Source organism: Armigeres subalbatus, chromosome 3, assembly GCF_024139115.2.
Source record: "Armigeres subalbatus isolate Guangzhou_Male chromosome 3, GZ_Asu_2, whole genome shotgun sequence".
NCBI classification, from domain to species: Eukaryota; Metazoa; Arthropoda; class Insecta; order Diptera; family Culicidae; genus Armigeres; species Armigeres subalbatus.
Window position 1 is genome coordinate 409,328,679 of NC_085141.1, and position 21,490 is coordinate 409,350,168.

The 21,490-nt window shown below is 39.0% G+C and overlaps 2 protein-coding genes across 3 annotated transcripts; one reads left to right on the top strand and one right to left on the bottom strand.

Moving 5' to 3' along the window:
* Positions 1–733: 733 nt before the first annotated feature.
* Positions 734–2,265, top strand: LOC134224174 (N(4)-(Beta-N-acetylglucosaminyl)-L-asparaginase-like). The gene is made up of 3 exons (XM_062703460.1): positions 734–1,088; positions 1,161–1,543; positions 1,607–2,265. Exons 1-3 carry the CDS (start codon positions 959–961, stop codon positions 2,186–2,188), a joined length of 1,095 nt encoding a protein of 364 aa, XP_062559444.1. The 5' UTR covers positions 734–958; the 3' UTR covers positions 2,189–2,265.
* An 8,551-nt stretch (positions 2,266–10,816) lies between these two features.
* LOC134227134 (E3 ubiquitin-protein ligase RMND5A) lies at positions 10,817–18,578 on the bottom strand. 2 transcript variants are annotated; one of them, XM_062708424.1, is made up of 5 exons: positions 18,252–18,578; positions 17,803–18,107; positions 16,870–17,693; positions 16,656–16,810; positions 10,817–12,283 (listed from the first exon to the last, which is right to left on the bottom strand). In XM_062708424.1, exons 2-5 carry the CDS (start codon positions 17,936–17,938, stop codon positions 12,202–12,204), a joined length of 1,197 nt encoding a protein of 398 aa, XP_062564408.1. In that variant the 5' UTR covers positions 17,939–18,107; positions 18,252–18,578; the 3' UTR covers positions 10,817–12,201. The 2 variants fall into 2 exon arrangements, with proteins under 2 accessions (XP_062564408.1, XP_062564409.1); XM_062708425.1 differs by having other exon boundaries at positions 10,817–12,265; positions 17,803–18,578.
* Between the last annotated feature and the right edge of the window lie 2,912 nt (positions 18,579–21,490).

A 21,490-nucleotide genomic window follows, 5' to 3' on the forward strand; every position in this document is an offset into this window, starting at 1 on the left:
TAACTACAACAACATAACAACATTGTAGATGCGCAGTAATTGATGGCGGAGGGGTTCCAACACCTTATTAGCTTGTTATTTTCAGAGTTTTTTTAACCTTCCGGGACTCGCACCGGTGTAAAAAGTACAACACCTTCGAAAAAAGCTGACAAGACGGGCGCGGTTGCATGGGCGATCTAGGACCATGCGAGTCCCGGAAGGTTAAACATATGGGATTATCATACCATCCCTTTTCTGATCGCATATTGAAAAAATCTCCGAATTCACGTTCTTCGATTTTGAGCCACCGTATTCCCTGGATTGCTGCCACGCTCACGCCGATCTTCTACAGCTCATGAGCCAAGCTCCTAACACGTGCGGGTTTGTTTAAAGTTCTCACGTAGAGTCCTTCGCTGGTACTTATACGATGATCATCCGCGCCTAACATGAGGAAAAGACGCTGTTTTGCAAGTAAGAGACAAAGGATCGCGAAGTGGGGTTCGAGTCCCAATCACGGGGCGGCAATGTCCCAGTGGGAGATGTAAAGCTAGTAACGATAAAAATTAAATAGAGATGTATACGAATTTTGTCCGATACTGTAAGAACAAACAGTGAGAGCAAGGCTACCATAGGGAAAATAAGGGCATTGTTTGCATCCGAAACATTTCTGCTAATTCTGAGAGCCCACACATCTCTGTCGCTGGAATATAATACATATTCAATCATGCTTCAATACAAATAAGAGAAACATCAACGTTTACTTCTGATGGCCATAATGCCCCAATCTCTTCTACTCAGTAAACAAATTGTGATTCAATTGGAAGATTGTCTTCGGAAAGATCTTCTATTTATTAGAGCAATACAATACTGATAGCACAGGTATCAGTTGGTCTCAGCAGATATTTCGAGCACGTCAATTAGTGTCTAGATTATACTCATGCTTCGGGTATAATTTGCTGAGTAGTCTTCTCGTAAAAGTATGGAGCTAGTGGACAAAGTAGTGAAAACGATCATAATATATGCGTTGATTGCTCTCCAAGTTGAACACAGCAATCAAGCTCTTCCGTTGGTGATCAATACTTGGAACTTTTCGAATGCCACTCTGAGGGGTAGGTAATAGCTGCAATTTAATAAAAAAATAATCACTATATCACCATCTACCAATCCATCTTCCGAACTAGCGTATCAATCGCTCATAGCGGGAGAGTTCAGTGCAGTCGATGCCCTTGTCGAAGGATGCAGTGTGTGTGAACGTGAGCAATGCGATGGAACGGTTGGCTACGGCGGGAGCCCAGACGAAAACGGCGAATCCACGCTGGACGCCTTGATCATGGATGGAACTACTATGAACGTTGGGGCCGTTGCCGCGCTCCGAGAGATCAAACATGCCATTTCTGTTGCTAGGCATGTACTTGAGAATACCAAGCATACCCTATTGGTTGGTAGTCAGGCGACTGATTTTGCAGTGATGATGGGATACCAGCGAGAAACCTTGCAAACCGAGCATTCCAAAGAGCTGTGGGAACAGTGGAAAACCAATAACTGTCAACCGAACTTTTGGACGGTAGTATTTATGAATAATCCAAAATAAATGGAGTTTTTAATTTATTTATGATCGGAATTTCAGAACGTCATTCCTTCTCCCTCAATGTCGTGTGGTCCATACGAGCCGATTTCCAGAAATTCTATCAATACGAATTGGCTGCCTCTATTTGACAACAATGTGCAGATGTCAGAATCCGTTGAACCTGAATTCGGACGTTATAATCACGATACTATTGGTATGATTGTTATCAATTCGGAAGGTAACGTGGTGGCTGGAACATCAACCAATGGAGCTCGTAACAAAATCCCCGGAAGAGTAGGTGACTCACCAATCGCTGGTTCAGGAGCGTATGCTGATTCAACAGTAGGTGCAGCGGCAGCCACTGGCGATGGAGACATTATGATGCGATTTATGCCTTCATTGCTGGCGGTGGAAGGTTTGCGGCAAGGTTTAAGTCCAATGCTGGCCGGGGAAGCGGCTTTGGCTCGTATAGCCAAATACTATCCTGATTTTATTGGTGGCATTGTGGTTGCCACCAAAGATGGAGAATATGGTGCAGCTTGCCATGGATTAACACAGTTTCCGTATTCAGTGGCCGAGGGCGTGGAACCTGATACACAGGTTACTATTAAAACGGTTAATTGCCGGAAGAAGAGAAACTAATGAGTTTATTAAGTTCGCTTCAAATGGGTAAGGATAAAATATATTCAAAGGTTGTCAATAAACACTATTCTTCTCTATTTGTTGGCATTACATTGGGACACTTTCACCTCGCTGTTTTTGTATTAAGCACTTCCATATTAAGTAGATTATATGGCTCAAACCTTGGCCTAATATGCTGCGGTTACATATATCGTTATAAATCTTCATATAGTTTCAATTCAACCAAAATTATTCCCTCAGTCAGCTTGCTTACTTTTGGTTTTTACACCAAACAGCAAACAACGACGATGAATGTCCACAATATCTCATTTAAACCAGCGAAAGTCTTGAGCGAAATTGACGAAAAGTTGACCCATTGTTCCCCAGCAAGGCTCTCAGGTGGATGTTTTTTCAGCCCATTTGGGACGAATGATTGTTGATTTTGAATTTGAACATACGAAAGATAAAGATGGGTTGCTGTTTATATTACAAGCAATTTCGCTTGCGTTGAACAAACCCAAACAAATGAAGAAAATACGAACAACTCATTGAGCGTGGATTCTAATTGGTTGCATGTAAAATACTAGCACACTGACTGTGAGATTGCGTTCTAGACTCCCCCAAAAGCACGCTTACCAGAGACATGCTAACGAAAATCCTATTATATGATTCGATTATTTTCCAAATATTTAGCATATTTGCAAGTGAACAAGTTTAGAAAAATAAGCTTAGTGTAGTCAAGATAATTTCGAACCCGAAAATTTCGTAGACCGGACCAGGAATCGAACCCAGCCACAGCATGATATTCCTTTGTAGCCGCGCATCTTACCGCACGGCTAAGGAGGGCACCAATATTAGATCTAAATTATGGTGAACCAAGTGGTGAACTATAATAGTAGTCGAGTGCGCGCTTTGTTGTTCGGTCGTGCGACGGTGATGGTATCGTGACGATTTGCACGTTCAATTATTTATTTATTCAGACTAAGGCCGAAGTGGCCTGTGCGGTATATAAGAGTCTTCTCCATTCGGCTCGGTCCATGGCTACACGTCGCCAACCACGCAGTCTACGGAGGGTCCGCAAGTCATCTTCCACCTGATCGATCCACCTTGCCCGCTGCGCACCTCGCTTTCTTGTGCCCGTCGGATCGTTGTCGAGAATCATTTTCACCGGGTTACTGTCCGACATTCTGGCTACGTGCCCGGCCCACCGCAGTCGTCCGATTTTCGCGGTGTGAACGATGGATGGTTCTCCCAACAGCTGATGCAACTCGTGGTTCATTCGCCTCCTCCACGTACCGTCCGCCATCTGCACCCCACTTTAGATGGTACGCAGCACTTTCCTTTCGAAAACTCCAAGTGCGCGTTGGTCCTCCACGAGGTCTCGTGTCCGTAGAGGACTACCGGTCTAATGAGCGTTTTGTAGATTGTCAGTTTGGTACGGCGGCGAACTCTATTCGATCGGAGCGACTTGCGGAGTCCAAAGTACGTACGATTTCCAGCCACTATGCGTCTCCGAATTTCTCTGCTGGTGTCATTTTCGGCAGTCACCAGTGAGCCCAAGTACACAAATTCTTCTACCACCTCGATTTCGTCACCACCGATGCAAACTCGCGGTGGGTGGCTCACATTGTCTTCTCTTGAACCTCTTCCTATCATGTACTTCGTCTTCGACGTGTTGGTGACTAGTCCGATCCGCTTAGCTTCCCTCTTCAGTCTGATGTAGGCTTCCTCCATCTTCTCAAAGTTACGTGCCATAATATCTATGTCGTCGGCGAAGCCAAATAGCACGTTCAATAGGAATGACAAATACGATGGATTATAATCGTTGACGTTGTTCAAATTCCCTGCGCCTAGACCGCGTCCAACATGGACGGAGATTGGACATCAACTTGACGGACATGGAAGCGGCCTACAGAACGGCACATGAACGTTCGGTGTGTATTTTCTTAATCGGGCTGCGGGTCATCGGAAGGATTCTTGCCCAAAACCAGGGTGTCCATTCAAAATCGATTTTCAGATTCCCGGTTTTTCCCGGTTGGAGGAACTGATACTAAAATATATTAGCGGATCTAAACAAGAAATCAGCTAATTTTTATATTTGTTTTATTAGAAGGAGGACTAGAAAGCTCTTAGACCCGTTCAATATATGAATCAATCCCAGATTTCGAATCGAAAGAATTAGAATCCACAATAATTTCTTGTGGATTCTAATTCTAGAACAGAGAATTTCCAAATATGAGCTTGCCTGGGCTGCAAAACTCTTTAATAAAGACAATCAATCAATTAATTCAAGAAATTCCTGATAAAACTGAAAAAAAAAACAGAATTTCTTCTTCTTTTCCTCTCAATTCCCAGAGACAGGATTAATCTCAAATAATCTTCTAAAAATAACTCTAGGATCCTTAGGAATTGTTTCAGAGTTTTATTGATGATGTTCTTTGACTGTCTAAGACCCAAATTTTCGTTTTCACTGCTCAAAAACACTTTCTTAGATCGATCTTACCTAATGCGTTAAAATTATGAATTTTTTGATTTTTGTTTTCAAGATTGTTTTTTTGTCTTGCAGATTTTACACCACATTTAAAGTTTGAAATTATATTGCAATATTAGAATTTCAAAGTTATGGAACTTATTCATTATTTTCTATGTAAAAATTAGAGAAATATTTTGGATTAAAAAAAACTCAAATTATTAAAAATTAAATAAAATTTTCTCAATTACCAAAAATTCTTTCAGAACTCCAGATTTATTATGAATAAAATTAATCAAAAGTAGTTCGAAAACTGTTCAAGTTCACCCACAGTCTTTTCATGAATACTTCCTTCTTATTCCTCGGTTTTCATGAAAAAATAATTTGAAAATATTTATCATAATTTGGAAGTTTTTAACAAGATTACAAGATTCAGCCAAGAATGTTATCGATCATTTAGTAATTTGCGTTCGATCATTTAGTAGTTTGTCAATAACTCATTCCAGAAGCTGAATATCAAAATTTGTTGTATGGTGGACTTCTAGTGCGAAGGTTTTTCTACAACTTTGCCAAATGGTTCGTTGTTTGAATTCCACTAGTAACGGAGTTATAGCGCTAGTTTCAGTAACTTAGACTAAATGATAACAAAATTCCAATCATTTAGTTTAAGCTACTGCAACTAGCGCTATAACTCCGTTACTAGTGAAATTCAAACAACGAACCATTTGGCAAAGTTATAGAAGCACTAGAAGTCCACCATACAATACATTTTGATATTCTTCTTCTGGACTAAGTTATTGACAAACTACTAAATGATCGAACGCAAATTACTAAATGATCGATAACATCCTTGGATTCAGCAATAAGAAGATGTGGATCGGAGTGTGCCATGATTGGAGACGGAGGTGTGTTTTTTGATCCGTCATTTTATTTCCAGTTTTTATTTTCGGTTTGCTAGTGAACTTGATACGAAGAGGACACCCATTTGTGGCTACCAAAAATTTCCGAGAAGTGGAGGAGTCAAGTGATCATATCGTTTATGAAAAAAGAACATAGGAATGGCGATAGAATCAAGACTCTTTTAAGGCTGTCAGCGCTTGATCACCGACGACGAATTCATGGGACTTTCAAGGAGATGGAAATCCGGTAGCTCTTTCTAATTACACTCATATCATGCTCTATCTGGTGAGGGGCGCATGTCGCTGTAGGGGGTTCTTTTCGTCGACCTTCAATTTTTGTGAACTTTATTTAAAGAGGGAAGTCGGCAGGAAGAGCTCTATTTTATGCAGCATGCGCTTTATTTTTGGATAGAGCTTGATATATTATTTCAGCGGTACTTGTTGGGCAAATAAAAGTTAATTATGTAATGATATTTTTGAGATTTCATTACATAAGTATTTGCTTTCATAAACCACATTGCTCATGCTTTATGTTCCAGGAAATTTATTCAATTTTTACTTAGAAATTTCCTTTATCGATCCAATCAATTGTGTGGACCTGGTGTGGACCATCTTTTAATATACAGGGTGGCCACTGAAAACCGATTTTTAAATTCCCGTTTTTTTTCCGTTTTTCCAGATAAAATTTCCCGGTTTTAATAGGGTACGAGTTTTTGAGCTTTAATTATTTGGACCAAACCGGAGGTCAGTCTTATAACGAAGCAACTGAAAAATTGTAACGAACTTTTTTAATAGATACATTAAATTACCAACAACTTATATGAATATTCTGATCTTCTTCTATGCGTTCCTCATAACACAATATTCAGGATGTCACTCGAAGATGAAATCAAGACAAAATTTTCAAAACGACTTATCTGCTTTGGTAAACAAAGATTCAAAAGACAATTTGACGAATCTGATAGCTCTCCCATGCAAACCAACACCATCAACAGGTAGCGGAACCCTTCTCCTTCCCTTTTGATGTTATTGGTTTGCGTGGGAGAGCTATCAGATTCGTCAAATCGTCGTTTGAATCTTTGTTTACAAAAGCAGATAAGTCGTTTTGAAAATTTTGTTTTGAAATCAAAGTGTTCTAGTAACAACACAAACTGGATCTGGAAAAGATCTACTTAATTTATGTACATTACAAACACCACGCGATCAAAACATGCGACTGAGTAATAAACATTTAGAGTGAATCTTTCCTTATTTCAACTTAATTGAAAATTTTGGAAAACTTTGCAAGTAACTTGAAGAAAAATGATTTTTCCCGGTACATGTGTTGAATTCCCGGTTTTCCCGCTTTTTTTTCCCGGTGACTTCAATTTCCCGTCTTTTTCCCGCTTTTCCCGTTTTTCCCGGTTCGGTGGCCACCCTGATATACTACAATTTCATTGTAGACTTATGTTAATCGGTGTTTTGAATAAAATTTTGAATTTCGAGTGCTCGCACCATTGTTGTAGGGGAGATTCGGCGGGTTTTGTTCGGTTGTGGTCAGGGGGTTTTCTATAACTAATTATGCTCAAACTTGGCCTAAACATACTTTGCATTTCAAAGAATATAATAAATTTCATAAAATTTAATCAACAAAAACCCCCCGACAATAATAGAGCGGGGCAACATTAGCGAAAAAAGCACGCTTGTCGTTCACAACACATACATATGAGTCCCGGAAAGGGAAAGTGAATGCTGATCGATATTGGTTGATCGATTTGCTACTTACTACAAATACTTGATAAATTTACACACATATATTTGCATACGATATACCTTCACAATCCTACTTATGTTGGTCGTACACTCCGTGTTGTCCGGAGCAAAACCGAATGTAATGTAATATACCAGTCCGCCAATCGCCAGTCTCCCTGAACACAGGCCGGCCGTACGCACATCTTCCTCGATTGCACACAGCCAGCGAGTGCGGGGTCTTTCCCGGAGCCGATGTCCTCTTCCAGTTTCTCTGCTAAACAATTTTGATGCTCTCTCTTCTGACATACGCACTACATGTCCAGCCCACTGTATTGTGCCGTATTTTAACCGCCTGCCGACGTCTGCATTTAGTATACGTGCTACTCGTGATTCATGCATTATTTGCCAAACAGTTAGATTTCGGTGAAATTTCACAAAAACCAGAGATAAATTTTAAGTGTGTACGTTGTTTAACTCTTGCATAAGTTAAAAAAAACTCTAAAAATGAATCGTTACTATCAAGATATTAAAGCTGTTTTGCTTAGCCTTTAGCCTTAGGCTTTTTCCCCTTCTTCATCTATAAGTTATAGTAAATGCAAGTGTGTTGAAGATAAATTGTGTTTTGACGGGGATAATCGAGATTCGGGGAACGATTCCAGGTACGGCAAATATGGAATTGTTGTAAGTAAAATTGTTATATTTTTATCGTCTTATGGATTTTCGATTATTTTTTCATCGCTTTTGTTTCTTTTCTTTCTCGTTCCAGAGGGCGAGTAATGGCGCTTGAACCTAGGCTTATATATACACTGATAGACATATAAGTCTTCGTCATGTTTTCATAGTAATCTGCATGAATTCATACGACTACTTTTGCCCATTAGTGTATAAGCCAGGGCACTAGACTAAAAACTGTGTCCCATCCCAGGACGTCGAGGTCCCAAGGAGTGACGATTAATCATCTTAGCTAAGTCACTCCCAAAAATTCAATCAAGCATCACATAATAATGTAAACGGAACGGTTGGTACGAGATGTCCCCGTTATATAGCTTACATGTGAAATCAAGTTGGGAATTAATTTTCACAGTTATATTAAACAACGCTGCACAGTAGGCCTGGCCGCTGTTATGTTTGAACTACATTTACGATGTGCTTCAAACGTAAATAATGACAAGAAAAGTGATAGACGTAGTCGAGTCTATCACTTTCCAGGATTCTTTCACGAACTGGCTGTGTATATGTAGACTAGACTAGACTAGATTACAAGATTCAGCAATAAGTTAGAAACTCTTGAGAATGCCTTGTTCTTTGAGATCCTCGAGTAATTTCCTCATTATTTTCTAGCAACTGGTTCAGGCCCAGGATGATTATTTAGTTGCTCAGACTAAGGCCGGATTAGCCTGGGCAGTACATAAAAGTCTTCTCCATTCGGCTCAGTTCATGGTTGCACGTCGCCAACCACAAAGTCTACGGAGGGTCCGCCAATCGTCCTCCACCTGATCGCGATACACCAGGCGCAGAATGAAGATCTTTCAATTTATGGTGTGATTCACTTGTGTATAAGTAGTGGATTGGACATTCAAAAATTAACGACAAATAGCTCAAAGGGAATAAAATAGATGTTAGAGCAATATAATCCACCTAATCAAATCATAAAACATCGACATGATTTACAAATAATACTTAGCTTAGAAAACGATCAAAACTTAAATTTAGGTTATTTTGCAAAAAAAAGTTCCTATTTTAATGAATCCACAGACACAATGAGATGCCCGTCAAAAATATGTTTGACCTTACAGGACAGGAGGACTATTCGTACTTCCTTTTTATCACAATTATTTTAAGATTAATTAAAAAAATGCAATGCGGAAATTGATTAAAGAGAATAGAGTTCGATATAACTAACATAGTGGTGAGTCGTGATAAGTTAGTAACAACTTCAGAAACTCTGACATACTCACGATGCTTAAAAATCGTATACTTTTCATCCCATAGTTTCCCAAAGACTTACACAGGCCTTGAGGTCTCGACCCACCAGAGATGTCCTAAACAGTTGGCAAAAAATCTGCTCATTTATTTTTCACAATTTTGAACAATCAAATAAAATTTATTCAGTAAGTGCAACTAATAGATGGATATTTGAGTTTTCGAAATGTCACTTCAATCTGTCAAAATGGTGCACGCCAAATACACGCGGGCGTACGCACAGCAAATACACCGGCGTGTATTACCCGCGTGGCTCCGGCGTGTATTATTTTGACAGATCGAAGTGTCATTTAGAAAACCCAAATATCCATCTATTAGGTGCACTCACTGAATGACTTTGATTTGATTTTTAAAAATTGTGAAAAATAAATGAGCAGATTTTTTTGCCAACTGTGTAGTAGAGTGGCCCAGCCTAGTATGGGGAGAAAAAAAAGTCGTCGGATTCTACGGGACACCCCCCAGGATTTTGCCTTTGGGTAAGAAAATCATTTTCTGAAAATTTCTGCCTAATAGGTTATTGCATAAGCTGGCGCAATTGATTTGAAGTTAATATGGGGGTTTCAGCCGAAATATATGGGAAAATACACCTCTGTTACTATTTCGTACAGGAAATTGGATGGAAGAGCCCGATTGAGCCCAGATTTGCAGGAAATGAAGTTAACATGCCCATGAACAATTCGACATAAAATTCTACTATTACTAAATAAACTTTTAATCAGTTTTTGGCTGATTTATTTGGAGTTGGGTTGAGCACTTTTTAATTCATTAATTGCCATGAAAACATACGCAAATCAAAGGTGCCTGCGATGCGTAATTTCGCACGCACTGAAACATAAGTAACTGCACGCGCGCCACAACATATATCGCAGCTACCTTCGATTACATGCGCTTGTTTTCAAGGCAATTAATGAATTTAAAAGTGCTCAAACTCATCTCCAAATAAATCAGCTAAAAACTAATTTAAAATTTATTTAATCATAGTAGAATTTAATGTGGAATTGTTCATTGGCATGTTAACTTCATTTCCTGCAAATCTGGGCTCAATCGGGCTCTTCCATCCAATTTCCTGTACGAAATAGTAACAGAGGTGTATTTTCCCATATATTTCGGCTGAAACCCCCATATTAATTTCAAGTCAATTGCGCAACCTTATGCAATAACCTATTACGCAGAAATTTTCAGAAAATGATTTTCTTACCCAAAGGCAAAATCCTGGGGGGTGTCACTTTGGGAAACTAAGTTTTATACAATTTGTATTACCGAAAGGTAAAAACAAATTTAGTGGCTCACGCTATTGCCAGACACATTATTTTCAAATGATAGTTATTTAAAGAAGCAGTAGTAAACATCTCCCTACAAATCGACGTTCCTACGCTAACATTACCTCCCGTGACCCTATCAAGTTTTCATTACTCTTGGTATGCTTTTGACTTCTTAGTTCTATATTGGAATTAGAGAGCACGCCATGATTCCTGACAACAACGAGCGTTTACGAAGTATCATTACTTTGTATATGCTATGCTAATGGGTTTTCTTTTTGTTCCATTAAATATGATTTACAGCCGATTGTTTTTTTTTGCATATTCTAATTTTAATAATCAGATGAATTTTATATACATGTTCTGTTTCCTGCTGAAGACAATATATTTTCAATATGATTCAGAATCATTCTCCATCCTTTTTTACACAAATGTTCTGCCCAATCTGTATAATTTGTGTATTGTGTAAAAATGTGTATGATATAATATGCGTTAGTTACTTTATCGCTCTCTTTTCAGGGTTCACAATTTAACACATTTCGAACAAATAAAACCATCATTTATTTCAATTAATCAAGTTTCAATGTTATTACTTCGAAGTTTTTCTTATTTTGTTTAATTTTCTGTTACCTACACCCACTCTTATCACACAAACTATTATTCTTCCAATGTGCTGCCTTTTTATGCATAATTGTCCCGTGTTATGTTATGTATGGAACTAATCCAAACTCAAGTCAATTTGTCCCACTTACAAATGAAGCTGTTGCAAAAATAAAACCAAAGACGTTATCTACATAAGATGAGATCCATATAATGTTCTGGGAAAGTGTTGCCTACGCTCATTAGATTCCCAAAATACTTATATGATATTTCTTTCAGGTCAATTCGATTCTGAAATTATGGGACAAATTTACTCGAGATTGAAGTTTCCATCAAAATGCAACGTAGAACAATTATGCGTAGAAGAGTATACACAGAAGATAATATCAACATTACACAAGGTCAATAATCAATTTTAGATTTAGGTTTTCTATATTCATTGCAAAAACGCAAACAATAAAATAATTTTATTTGAAAAACTATCATGCTACGATAAATCATATAACCTCAGCAAAGAATTTACTATGTTAGTATTGATGAATAATGATAAAAAAATAAAAGAAATTTTGAAGTTTCAAGTGATTTTATAAAGTTTGGCTCAGATAACTCAATAAATTTATTACGAGTAGTGCTCTCATTCCGAATTAAATCTTTTTTTTAATGAATTATTCAGATTATTTTCATATCAATTAGCTTCAGCTGTTTTTTATATAGTAGAGTAAATGTATACATGATTTTTGTTTTTGAAGTGTAAAACTTCTCGTCGCATCAGTATGAAAGTGCACGAAACCTTCTGTAGAATAGGTATGCTATTGAAAATAGGATTGCTTGGTATATGCCGTTTTGCGGTACATTTTACCAAAAAGAGTTGTAACATAATATCTCAGATAGATCTCAGAAGACGGTGTTTTTACTTATTTTTCTTGACTATTGCGTTATGATGAATCCTATTCAATAGTGGAGTTTATAACGAATAAAAAACTGGTTCTATACATATATAATATTTCTAGACAGGTTGATTCAGCGGCGTGTCCATCAGTTCGACTCGTTAGTAGCACATGACTGTCTATTCAGATCCTTCTATCGAATCGGTTAGAAGTAGATCAGCTTCGCTTCCGACGGGCACTGCTCCATCGGGCAGTAGGGACACTTCAATCTGAAAGTATTGTTCATTCTGAACATGATTAGCAGATTGAGCAGAGATTGGGTCATCGAGATGGTTTGTAGTATCATAATGATTGTTGGTTGTCGGTTGGTGAGAACATTTTTGTACACAGCGCGCGTATTTTTTGAGGAAGCAAACGGAGATGATCATTGTCATGGTGGCATGCAGGAGAAACCAGAGAACGTGAAAAAAGAAAGAGAAACAGGAGTGAAGAAACAGATGTCTAAATTAGATGGTTGAGTTATGCTTTCTGTTACTGAAAAATAATATAGCATATTAGTTGAGTTAGTTTTAGCGTTAGAAACCCAAACCCCGCCCATAATAGGCATTCAAACCTGAAAACCATCATAAATTATAACATAATTTCGATCTAAGATTTTAGTAAACAATTCAAAACATTTCAATTTTGTATAATTATCACACTGCGATCATACGCATATTTGTCCCATGTTTGCTGGGATTCCTATATGGGACAGTTATGCGTATATCTTCAGCACATATGTTTTACGATAAGTACTCATTTATTGTTTGACCGTTAGATATTTCGTAATTCATGGTTATTTTTTAAAAATTAGTTATGTTTCTAATGCCATTATTTAATTCCAAGCACAACACATAGATGACTCTTTTAAAAGTACGCATTTTCCCGGAATAAGGCAAAAGAGTGTATGACCCCTTCTTTAAAAATACGTATTTGCCTGTAATAAGGCAAAATAGTAGATGACTCCTTCTTCTAAGTATGCATTTGCCTGGAAGAAGGCAGACGACCGGATGACACATTGTTTTAATGTACGCATTTGCCCAAAATAAAGCAAAAGTGTTGTATGCCCGTCACCAAATGAAGTATAGCCATGATTACTAGCAGAAAATGGATATGTCACATTTAGTCAGTTTTATTCTGACTACTGAAGAGAACAGTCATAATATATTACAGTCAAACCTCCATGAGTCGATATTGAAGGGACCAACGACTCATGGAAATATCGAGATGTGGAATATAAAATCATTGGAAAGCTGTTTGATGGTCTTCGACCATCACAGTAGCCCAAAAAATATTTTTTTATATGGCAAAATTTGCTTCCATGAGTCGATATCGAGTCATAGAACATCGACTCATGGAGGTTTGACTGTAGTTCTTATTCCAAACTGTTCTACAAGAACATAACATATTATGGCGACGAGGAAAAGTCCTATTCTTGTCAAGTCATCTCATCAGCTTCTAAATCTTTCGAACAAGATGATTATTCAGCGTACGCTGCATCGGCAGAAGGCAGAAGACTAGATGACCCGTTCCTTAAAACACGTATTCCCCCAAAAAAGTTGAAGCGTATATAATTTGTTTTCTGCGCATACGATCGGAATTAGACGAAAAAAAAAATAAGCTGGTGATTCCATCTTTTATGGCACACAATTTCTCATTATAACGCGAAAGAACCAAAAGAACGCCGCATTTGCTATGAATTACTAATTCCTAATAAGTAGATCATTCCTCCATTTGAAAAATGCATTTTCCCGTAAAATGGCAAGAGTAACAATCAAATTTGTCAGAAATAAAGCAAATTAGTAAATGATATCTTCATTAAAATCACAAGTTTACCCGGAATTAGGCAACAGTAAATTACTCCTTTAAAACACGCACATGCCCAGCATAAGGCAATAATACAGATTACTCTTATAAAGCACGCGTCTGCATTTGAAGCATTACTTTCTGAAGGGACGATGGGCTTGGCGGCAATGGAAACGGTTTAGCGGGTCGGGGATGCTCCCTCGTTTGCTATTGGAGGTAGCCCCTAACCCCGCATTTAATGGACAACCCAGGATGTTGAGCAGACTTCCCCTCCATTGCTTAGGAAGAAAAAAAAGCACGCGTCTGCCTGAAGTTTCAATAATTCTTTAAATTTTTACGCAAATGGCGTAAAAACGTTATGCCAAATGGCTCTACATAAAATCATTATGACTATTTTTTTTTATTATGCCAAATGGTTTTTATGTCAAAAGATCCCTAGCTTTTCAACTCGTTATGCCAAATGGCATTATGCCAAACACTACTGTGTGAACACCAGAGGGGGGGTATTCTGAACTCCCTACACTCTAAAAAATCATCACGTCATATTCACGTGAAAAATCACGTAACTGATCTGTCTTGAACAAATGACGATTGTTACGTGACGTTAGTAATGCTCACCTTAAATTCACGTAACTTTTACTAAAAATCTTGGTGAACATGACTGTATATCCACGTAAACATTTTAAGTAAGATTGTGTTAGTGTGATTGCAGCTTCGGCATTTGCGGAAGACCTGAATAGTAAACAATCTTCATGTCAGATTTACCTGAAAACTAATATGGTTCTCATCCACCATACTTTTCACGTAAGAGTGACTTGGCATTCACGTAAGAATGAATGACACATAACCTAAACATAATTTGGCTTTGCGGAGGTAAGTCATATTTCAGATGCATCTAGGGGGAGATTTTCCGTGCCTGCATCTTCTCTCCTCGGAAAAAATGTCAACGAAGGTCGGATGAAACTTATTAGATTCGTTGAGAAATGGCGTGAAAGAAGAGGAAGCTGCATGGACATCTAGAATTACAGTTTTCCGATAGCGTTAGTATAAAATTACTTTTCGTTTAACTAACAGCAATAATAGGAGCAATTTTTGAACAAGAAAGTGGTTGTAAATTCTCAGCGATACTCATTGACATCAGTTCTCAAGAAATCTGATAACTATATTCGACATTCGCCGGTATATTTGATTTTTTCTTCAACAGTGTTTCTGCGGTTACTCCGAAGTGCACCAAATGACGGCGTTCCTTTCCAATGATCAAAACATCATTTTGCATCAATAAATCAACAGGGCGAAAAGGTCTCACATTTATGGACAGTCGCTGATCAGTTTTGCATTTATTACAATATCACTATATTGCCAATACATTTCAAAACATGTAGTGGTTATCTGCTGCCATGTAGCTTTCACTAAAAGTTCACGTAACTAGTACGTACAAATCACGTCAGTTTCACCTGAGCAAACACGTAACTACTTTCAAGCTTCACGTCATTAGTACTGGAAGATCCAGTAAGGTTCACCTGATAAATCACGTAACTCAAGGAAACTAAATTTCTAAATTTCGTTCAGGTTACATGTCATTCAGGTCACTCTTACGTGAAAAGTATGGTGGATGAGAACCACATTTGTTTTCAGGTAAACGTGACGTGAAGATTTTTCAGAGTGTAGGCATGCATTGGCGGATATTAGGGTGGCTCAAAAAACACTTTTTCAAATTTTTTGATGGGCCGCCCTCTTATTCGGTTCTATTTAATGCCCTGATGTTTTGGACAAAATTTCAGCCAAATCGGTCAACGTTTGGGCTGTGCTAAACTCGTTGGAAGTTTATATGGAAAAATGTATGCAGAAACATCCAAAAACTGTGATTTGTAGTTGGACGGTACAATTTACGATCAAGAGCCATGATACTCATTCAGTTCTTGTAAAATAAAATACAGAATGTTATGCTGAAAACCGCGAGAAGATTAGAGTTTATTACGCAAAGATATTAGCATTTTACTGGAGTGTTGTAGGGGTGAATTTATTTCTTTTCAAAGGTAAAAGAAACGAAATTTGCTCAAACCCCACTGCAGAGAAATGCTAATAACTTAGCCGGGCAAACTCAAATCTTCTTGCGGTTTTCTGCATAACATTCTGTATTGAATTCTCCCAGATCTGAATGAGTATCATAGTTCTTCATCGTAAGTTGTGTAGTCCAGCTGCAATTTACTGTTTTTGGATGTTTCTGCATACATTTTTCCATATAAACTTCCAACGAGTTTAGCACTGCCCAAACGTTGACCGATTTGGCTGAAATTATTTTGTCCAGAGCATCAGGGCATCAAATAGAACCGAGTAAGAGGGCGGCCCATCAAAAAAATTGAACAAAGTTTTTCCCATACTAATTTGAGCCACCCTAGCGGGTATAGAAATGTTTTAATTAATGACTGAGAAAATGCTAATAGAATACCTTGGAAAGCAGGCCAAGTTCCAGTTCGAATGTAGAGCCATAGAAGAGGAAGACCATTGAAGAAAACAAAACACGCTTGTCGTAGTCATAATACGGACTTAATCGAGTGCGTGACCCAGAACCATGAAAGTATCGTGAAGTTAATGGTTAGTATTAAAGCTAATCATTAATGGATGCAGTTGAATAATCTTTGAAGTCGAATATAGAATGGCAATGATATTGTTTTAAAATTGGGTTAAAATGGTTAAAACCACAGCCTTCTGCATTGTTAACAAAAATTGCAGGAGAAAAAAAAATGATCTCAATGATAACCAATAGTAATTGTCATCACACATATACTCTACAGTAATAAAACAGATACTTACATTGGACCGTTGCTGAGTTTACTCAGAGCGTCGCGCGAAATTACGTGACCGCAAATCAACTTCATTGGTGGATTATCATCGGAACTTTGCTGCCTCAAAATCGGACAAGCAAAAATCGAGTGGAATCGATTTTCGGGATCGAGATCAATTTCAATCTGAAAGACAAAATTTAATTATCTTTATGTCCAGAATCAAATGAACACACAACATCTACCGGCAGTTCGTCACGACCGCTCCAAATGCCTGTCACCTGGCGCGACATCATAACTTGCTTGAGATTAAGCAACGCCGGTAGGGCAGTGCATCCAGCGTTCACAATCACGGACAGTGGCGAGTCTTTGTTGATACCGAGCAATGTGCAGGCATCCTTGAGGAACACATCGGCCGCTTCGATCCACATTTCCGGTGCGGTCAGATACTTGTACGGGGAGTTTTGAATACCATTAGGAAGGTAGATCAACGCTCCCATCAGTATTTGAATTTCTTTTTCGAAGCGCTCGACAAACTTTGCTAAATTGTCTCGAGCATAGCTGATCGCTTCGTCCTGAGCGCAGATACCTCCGTTTAAAATCTGCATGTAAGCTAATCGGTGTAACTTAAATTCTAGGGAGCTATTACGAACGCTCAGTTTGCTCGAGTAACGTGCGGTCCACTCCAGGGCCGGTCCTAGGTCATGATTGTGAATCGCCTCCCATATGCGGTGTAGCTCGGCGTAAGGCTCCGGGGTGATTTCCTCGGCCGGGAGAACAGATTCTTTGATAAGGGCATGAGCTACATCGTCCATACCTTGACGGTAGAAATGCTGAGCCATGATCTTGTTCAGCAAGGTCAGGTTTCGTTCCGTTTGGAGAACATCGTTACGGGAAGTGGCAGTGAAATCACCTACGAAGTTACGATCGATAGCTTTTCCCACCTTGCTGACCGTGCCATGCAGATCACGGTGTTCCGTTGTCAAACGTTGAAGTTTGTCTTTTGTTTTGGAAATCGCATCACGCAGAACATCTACCTGTCCCGGTGTAAGCTGTTCATCTGCTGGAACTGAATAAAAATATAGGTGTTTTGTGTTCGTTAACAATAATACATATTACAAATTACTGTTATTATTATGAACTACCTTACTCACGATCAAAAATGATAGTGCCCTTACCTTCCTCTATAGAAGAACGTAGCTTCTCAATTAGGAAAATAACGTCCCCAATTATGCGCTGTGAGTGATCATTAATGGCGGAAAATTTGGTAATAACTTTGTCAACTTCCTTCTCAACGGCAGCGCAGGAATCCATATCTGTGTCTGGCGAATCTTCAATCAGCTGCTTTGTGAAAGTTGCAATCACCACCCGCACACGAAAGCAATGAGATCAAAGAGCAGTAGCCGAATCGAATGGCGCTTTTGTTTTGGTTTCACACGACCGACGTAACTTTTGCAAGCAGATTTTTCTTCTTGTCTTTCTTCTGTTGCTCAACGACAATGATGATACCAATCAACACCAGACGATGATGATGATGGAATGAAAGAAAATCCAAATAAAAAACAGCCAAGCAACAAAAGGATGCACTTTCACTTGAAATTATTTGATCACCCAGTAGCAGACTTACAGTTTTCCTTACGTTTTTAACACTACGGGAATCCTTTTTTCGATTGTCAGGCGCAACAAAGCACTTAATAAATTGTCAAAGCATCACATCCATCTTTAGACATTCGTCCACTCTGACTGGGCAGCAGGGTAATTTTCACTGCCCAAATGCCAAGGTTTCCACTATAATCGCAGCTTCCAACACCGTGTCACAAATCTCACGTATATAATATTGGGAAATTCACAGTTTTTTACTCGTTGATATACTTAAAAACCATAAAAAATGGCAAGAGCAGCCTGGAAAATACCTTTTCACATCCGCGACGACGAAGACGAAAATAACGATCATTGATGATGGTGATTTTGCACCAATCAGAGATAATTTGTAAACTACTGCACGTACCTCAATGCGTTGAACGGAACTGTCACGGTTGTTCCCATGTGGTAAAATGAACGTAGGGTTTAAAATGTTTAAAATCCTCAAAATCAGGCTTTTTGGAATCATTCCACTAGAAAATCGAAGTTTTTATAAAAGGCTCGGAGACCCATAATATGATGTTAAAATAAGAGGGTGAAACGCCTGTCATCGCGGTTCAATGGCACTCTATCCAACATCGTGTTTGGTACTTCTGTTTTTGATAACCAGTTTCTGTATTCAGCGCTCATTTTGGGTGATTGGTTCATATATTCTTGGGATACCGAATTGATAGAAGAGTCAAAATGCGTCTAGCTTCAACTGAGGTTTATTGTAATATATCTGTTTGTGAAAAATAACAAGTTCTAGTAACTAGGGACAGGGTGTAGCTAGGGTATCTTGATTGTTCAAATGTTAACTTGATTACACCCCCGCTCAATCGGATAATCCTAGTTCTGTTCTCAGGGTCTTGAATCTGTTGAACTCCAGCGCCTTTGTAAAAATATCCGCAACTTGGTCTTGAGTCCTAATTGGTTCAATCTTCAAAGTCCCTGAGGCCACATGATCGCGCACAAAGTGATGCTTAATGTCTATGTGTTTTGTGCGCTTCGTCTCCAGATTTTTCGCCATACAAATGCAACTTCTGTTATCTTCATAAATTGTAATGGGTCTGGACGATTGTTGAAGATCTTCAAGTATTCCTTGCAGCCATAAGGATTCTGCAACTGCTGCACTAAGTGCAACGTACTCCGCCTCGCTAGACGAAGTGGCGACAGTGGTCTGCTTTTACTGCACCAGGCTACCGTACACCCAAACACTTGAAAAATATATCCGCTGATGGATTTCCTATCTTCAGTGTCGGAAGCCCAGTCTGCATCTACAAATCCTATTAATGCACGACTTTTTGGATTCCGCTTGAACTGCAACATCAATTTCTTTGTGCCTTGCAAGTAGCGAACGATTCGCTTTAGAGCTTGCCAATGCTCGGTAGACGGCTGTTGTTGGAACCTGCCCAGGTAACCAACGGGATAGCATATATCCGGTCGAACACTAAGCATAACGTACATTAGTGAACCGAGTAATTCCCGGTACGGTTGGTTGATATTTTCTCCTTCACGTTTTAGCACCAGGCCTTTCTCCATCGGGGTTCGCGCTGGATTACATTCGGACATTCCGAAACGGGTTATCAGCTTATCAATGCTTGCATCTTGAGATAACTGCAGCTGTCCATCTTCGTGGACATTCCTAGGAAGTGTCGTAGCTCTCCACAGTCGGACATCTCAAACATTGAGGCTAAAGCCCCAAACGCAATACAACGGAACGGCGACGGAAACGGAAAATTTGACAGTTAGCCCATATATTTTCTGTCAAATTTGCCGTTTCCGTCGCCGTTCCGTTGTATTGCGTTTGGGGCTTAAGTCCTTCTTCAATTTAATAATCGCCGCCAGATTGCGGCCTGCCACCATCAGATCGTCTACGTACATGATAAGTACAAGTTCGTCTCCATCTTTTAGCTTTGTGTATAAGCAGTAGACGTGTTTTGACCTTTTGAAACCCATGTTCAGAATTGCCTCGTTAAACCGGTCGTTCCAACACCTTGGCGACTGTTTCAACCCATACAGGGATTTCAGCAATCGGCAGACTTGACCAGGTTGCGCTGACACCATTGACGAATACATAGACCGAAATGTCCGGTACAAAGCCATCAGAAAATCAGGCACCATGTCTTCTTCTTCATTTTAAAGAAAATACCCCTCGTGGGTGACGGATTACATTATATAAATATTTTACGAGCGCTGACTTACCCCTCTCGACGTTTTGACAGTTTGTCTGTTTGTTTTTCTCCCTCGCCTTGCGTCGTCGTTTCGGTTTCGGTTCCGCCGCGAGTTCATCCCCGTTTTACTACCCGCATTAAGAAAGTTGCACCCGGTTTACGACCGTTCTTTGGGCCAATTTCTAAACAGAACTGCAACTTTTCCTCATTGATGATGACTGTGGAATTCTGGCCATGTTGTTCCCCGTTTTGAATCTTTGCCACGCACACGAGTATCACGTTTGGAAACAATTGAATTTCCCTATCATTCCTGAGATGTTGCGACAACGCGAGATAATCACAATTAAAGATGTTTACCGCCGCGGATGATCCGATCGGAAGAATCTACCCACTTGTATTGGCGTGCGAATGTTATTTTGGTAAGCCTGCATAATTTTTGGAGGATTTTTTATAATCAATAATTATTCATATTTTTTTCAGATCGAATAGCTCAAAGCAAAAAGTCTCGCCCAAAATGATCTACAACTCGTATTTATTTGGTACTAAATGAATAATTGTCGGTGAAAGCCAAAGGTCAAAACCAGCCAGTTGAAGATAGGGTCAAAACCAGCCGCATGCATCTATTCTGTGTGTTCCAGCACGTCCAGCTCTACCGTCCTATTTGGAAGACACTCAAGCACAGGATTACCACCAGCCGCACACTTCCAGCTCCGGTTCAGCGAGTACTAGGTCCCGATTCTGTACTTCCAGGGTGCTCCATGATCGATCGCACAACATTAGTATTTCTATCGCATGTTTTTTTTTAAATAAAGATTATAACAAAAACCGAAATTATACTATACCATAAATACTTTCATTCTGTTTTTTTTTAATTGTTATAAAAAATAAAAACAATCTAACATAACCTTGAAACCATCTTCAATTCCAAAGTAATCTGAACAGTCATAAAGCTTACTTATACTACAGAACGATTTTTTCAAAGTTGTACTATCTCCGTATTGTTGGATTGAAAACGTGTGTGGGGTCAACCAGGCGAACAGCCATTTAGAATGACTTTTAAACTATTTATTAT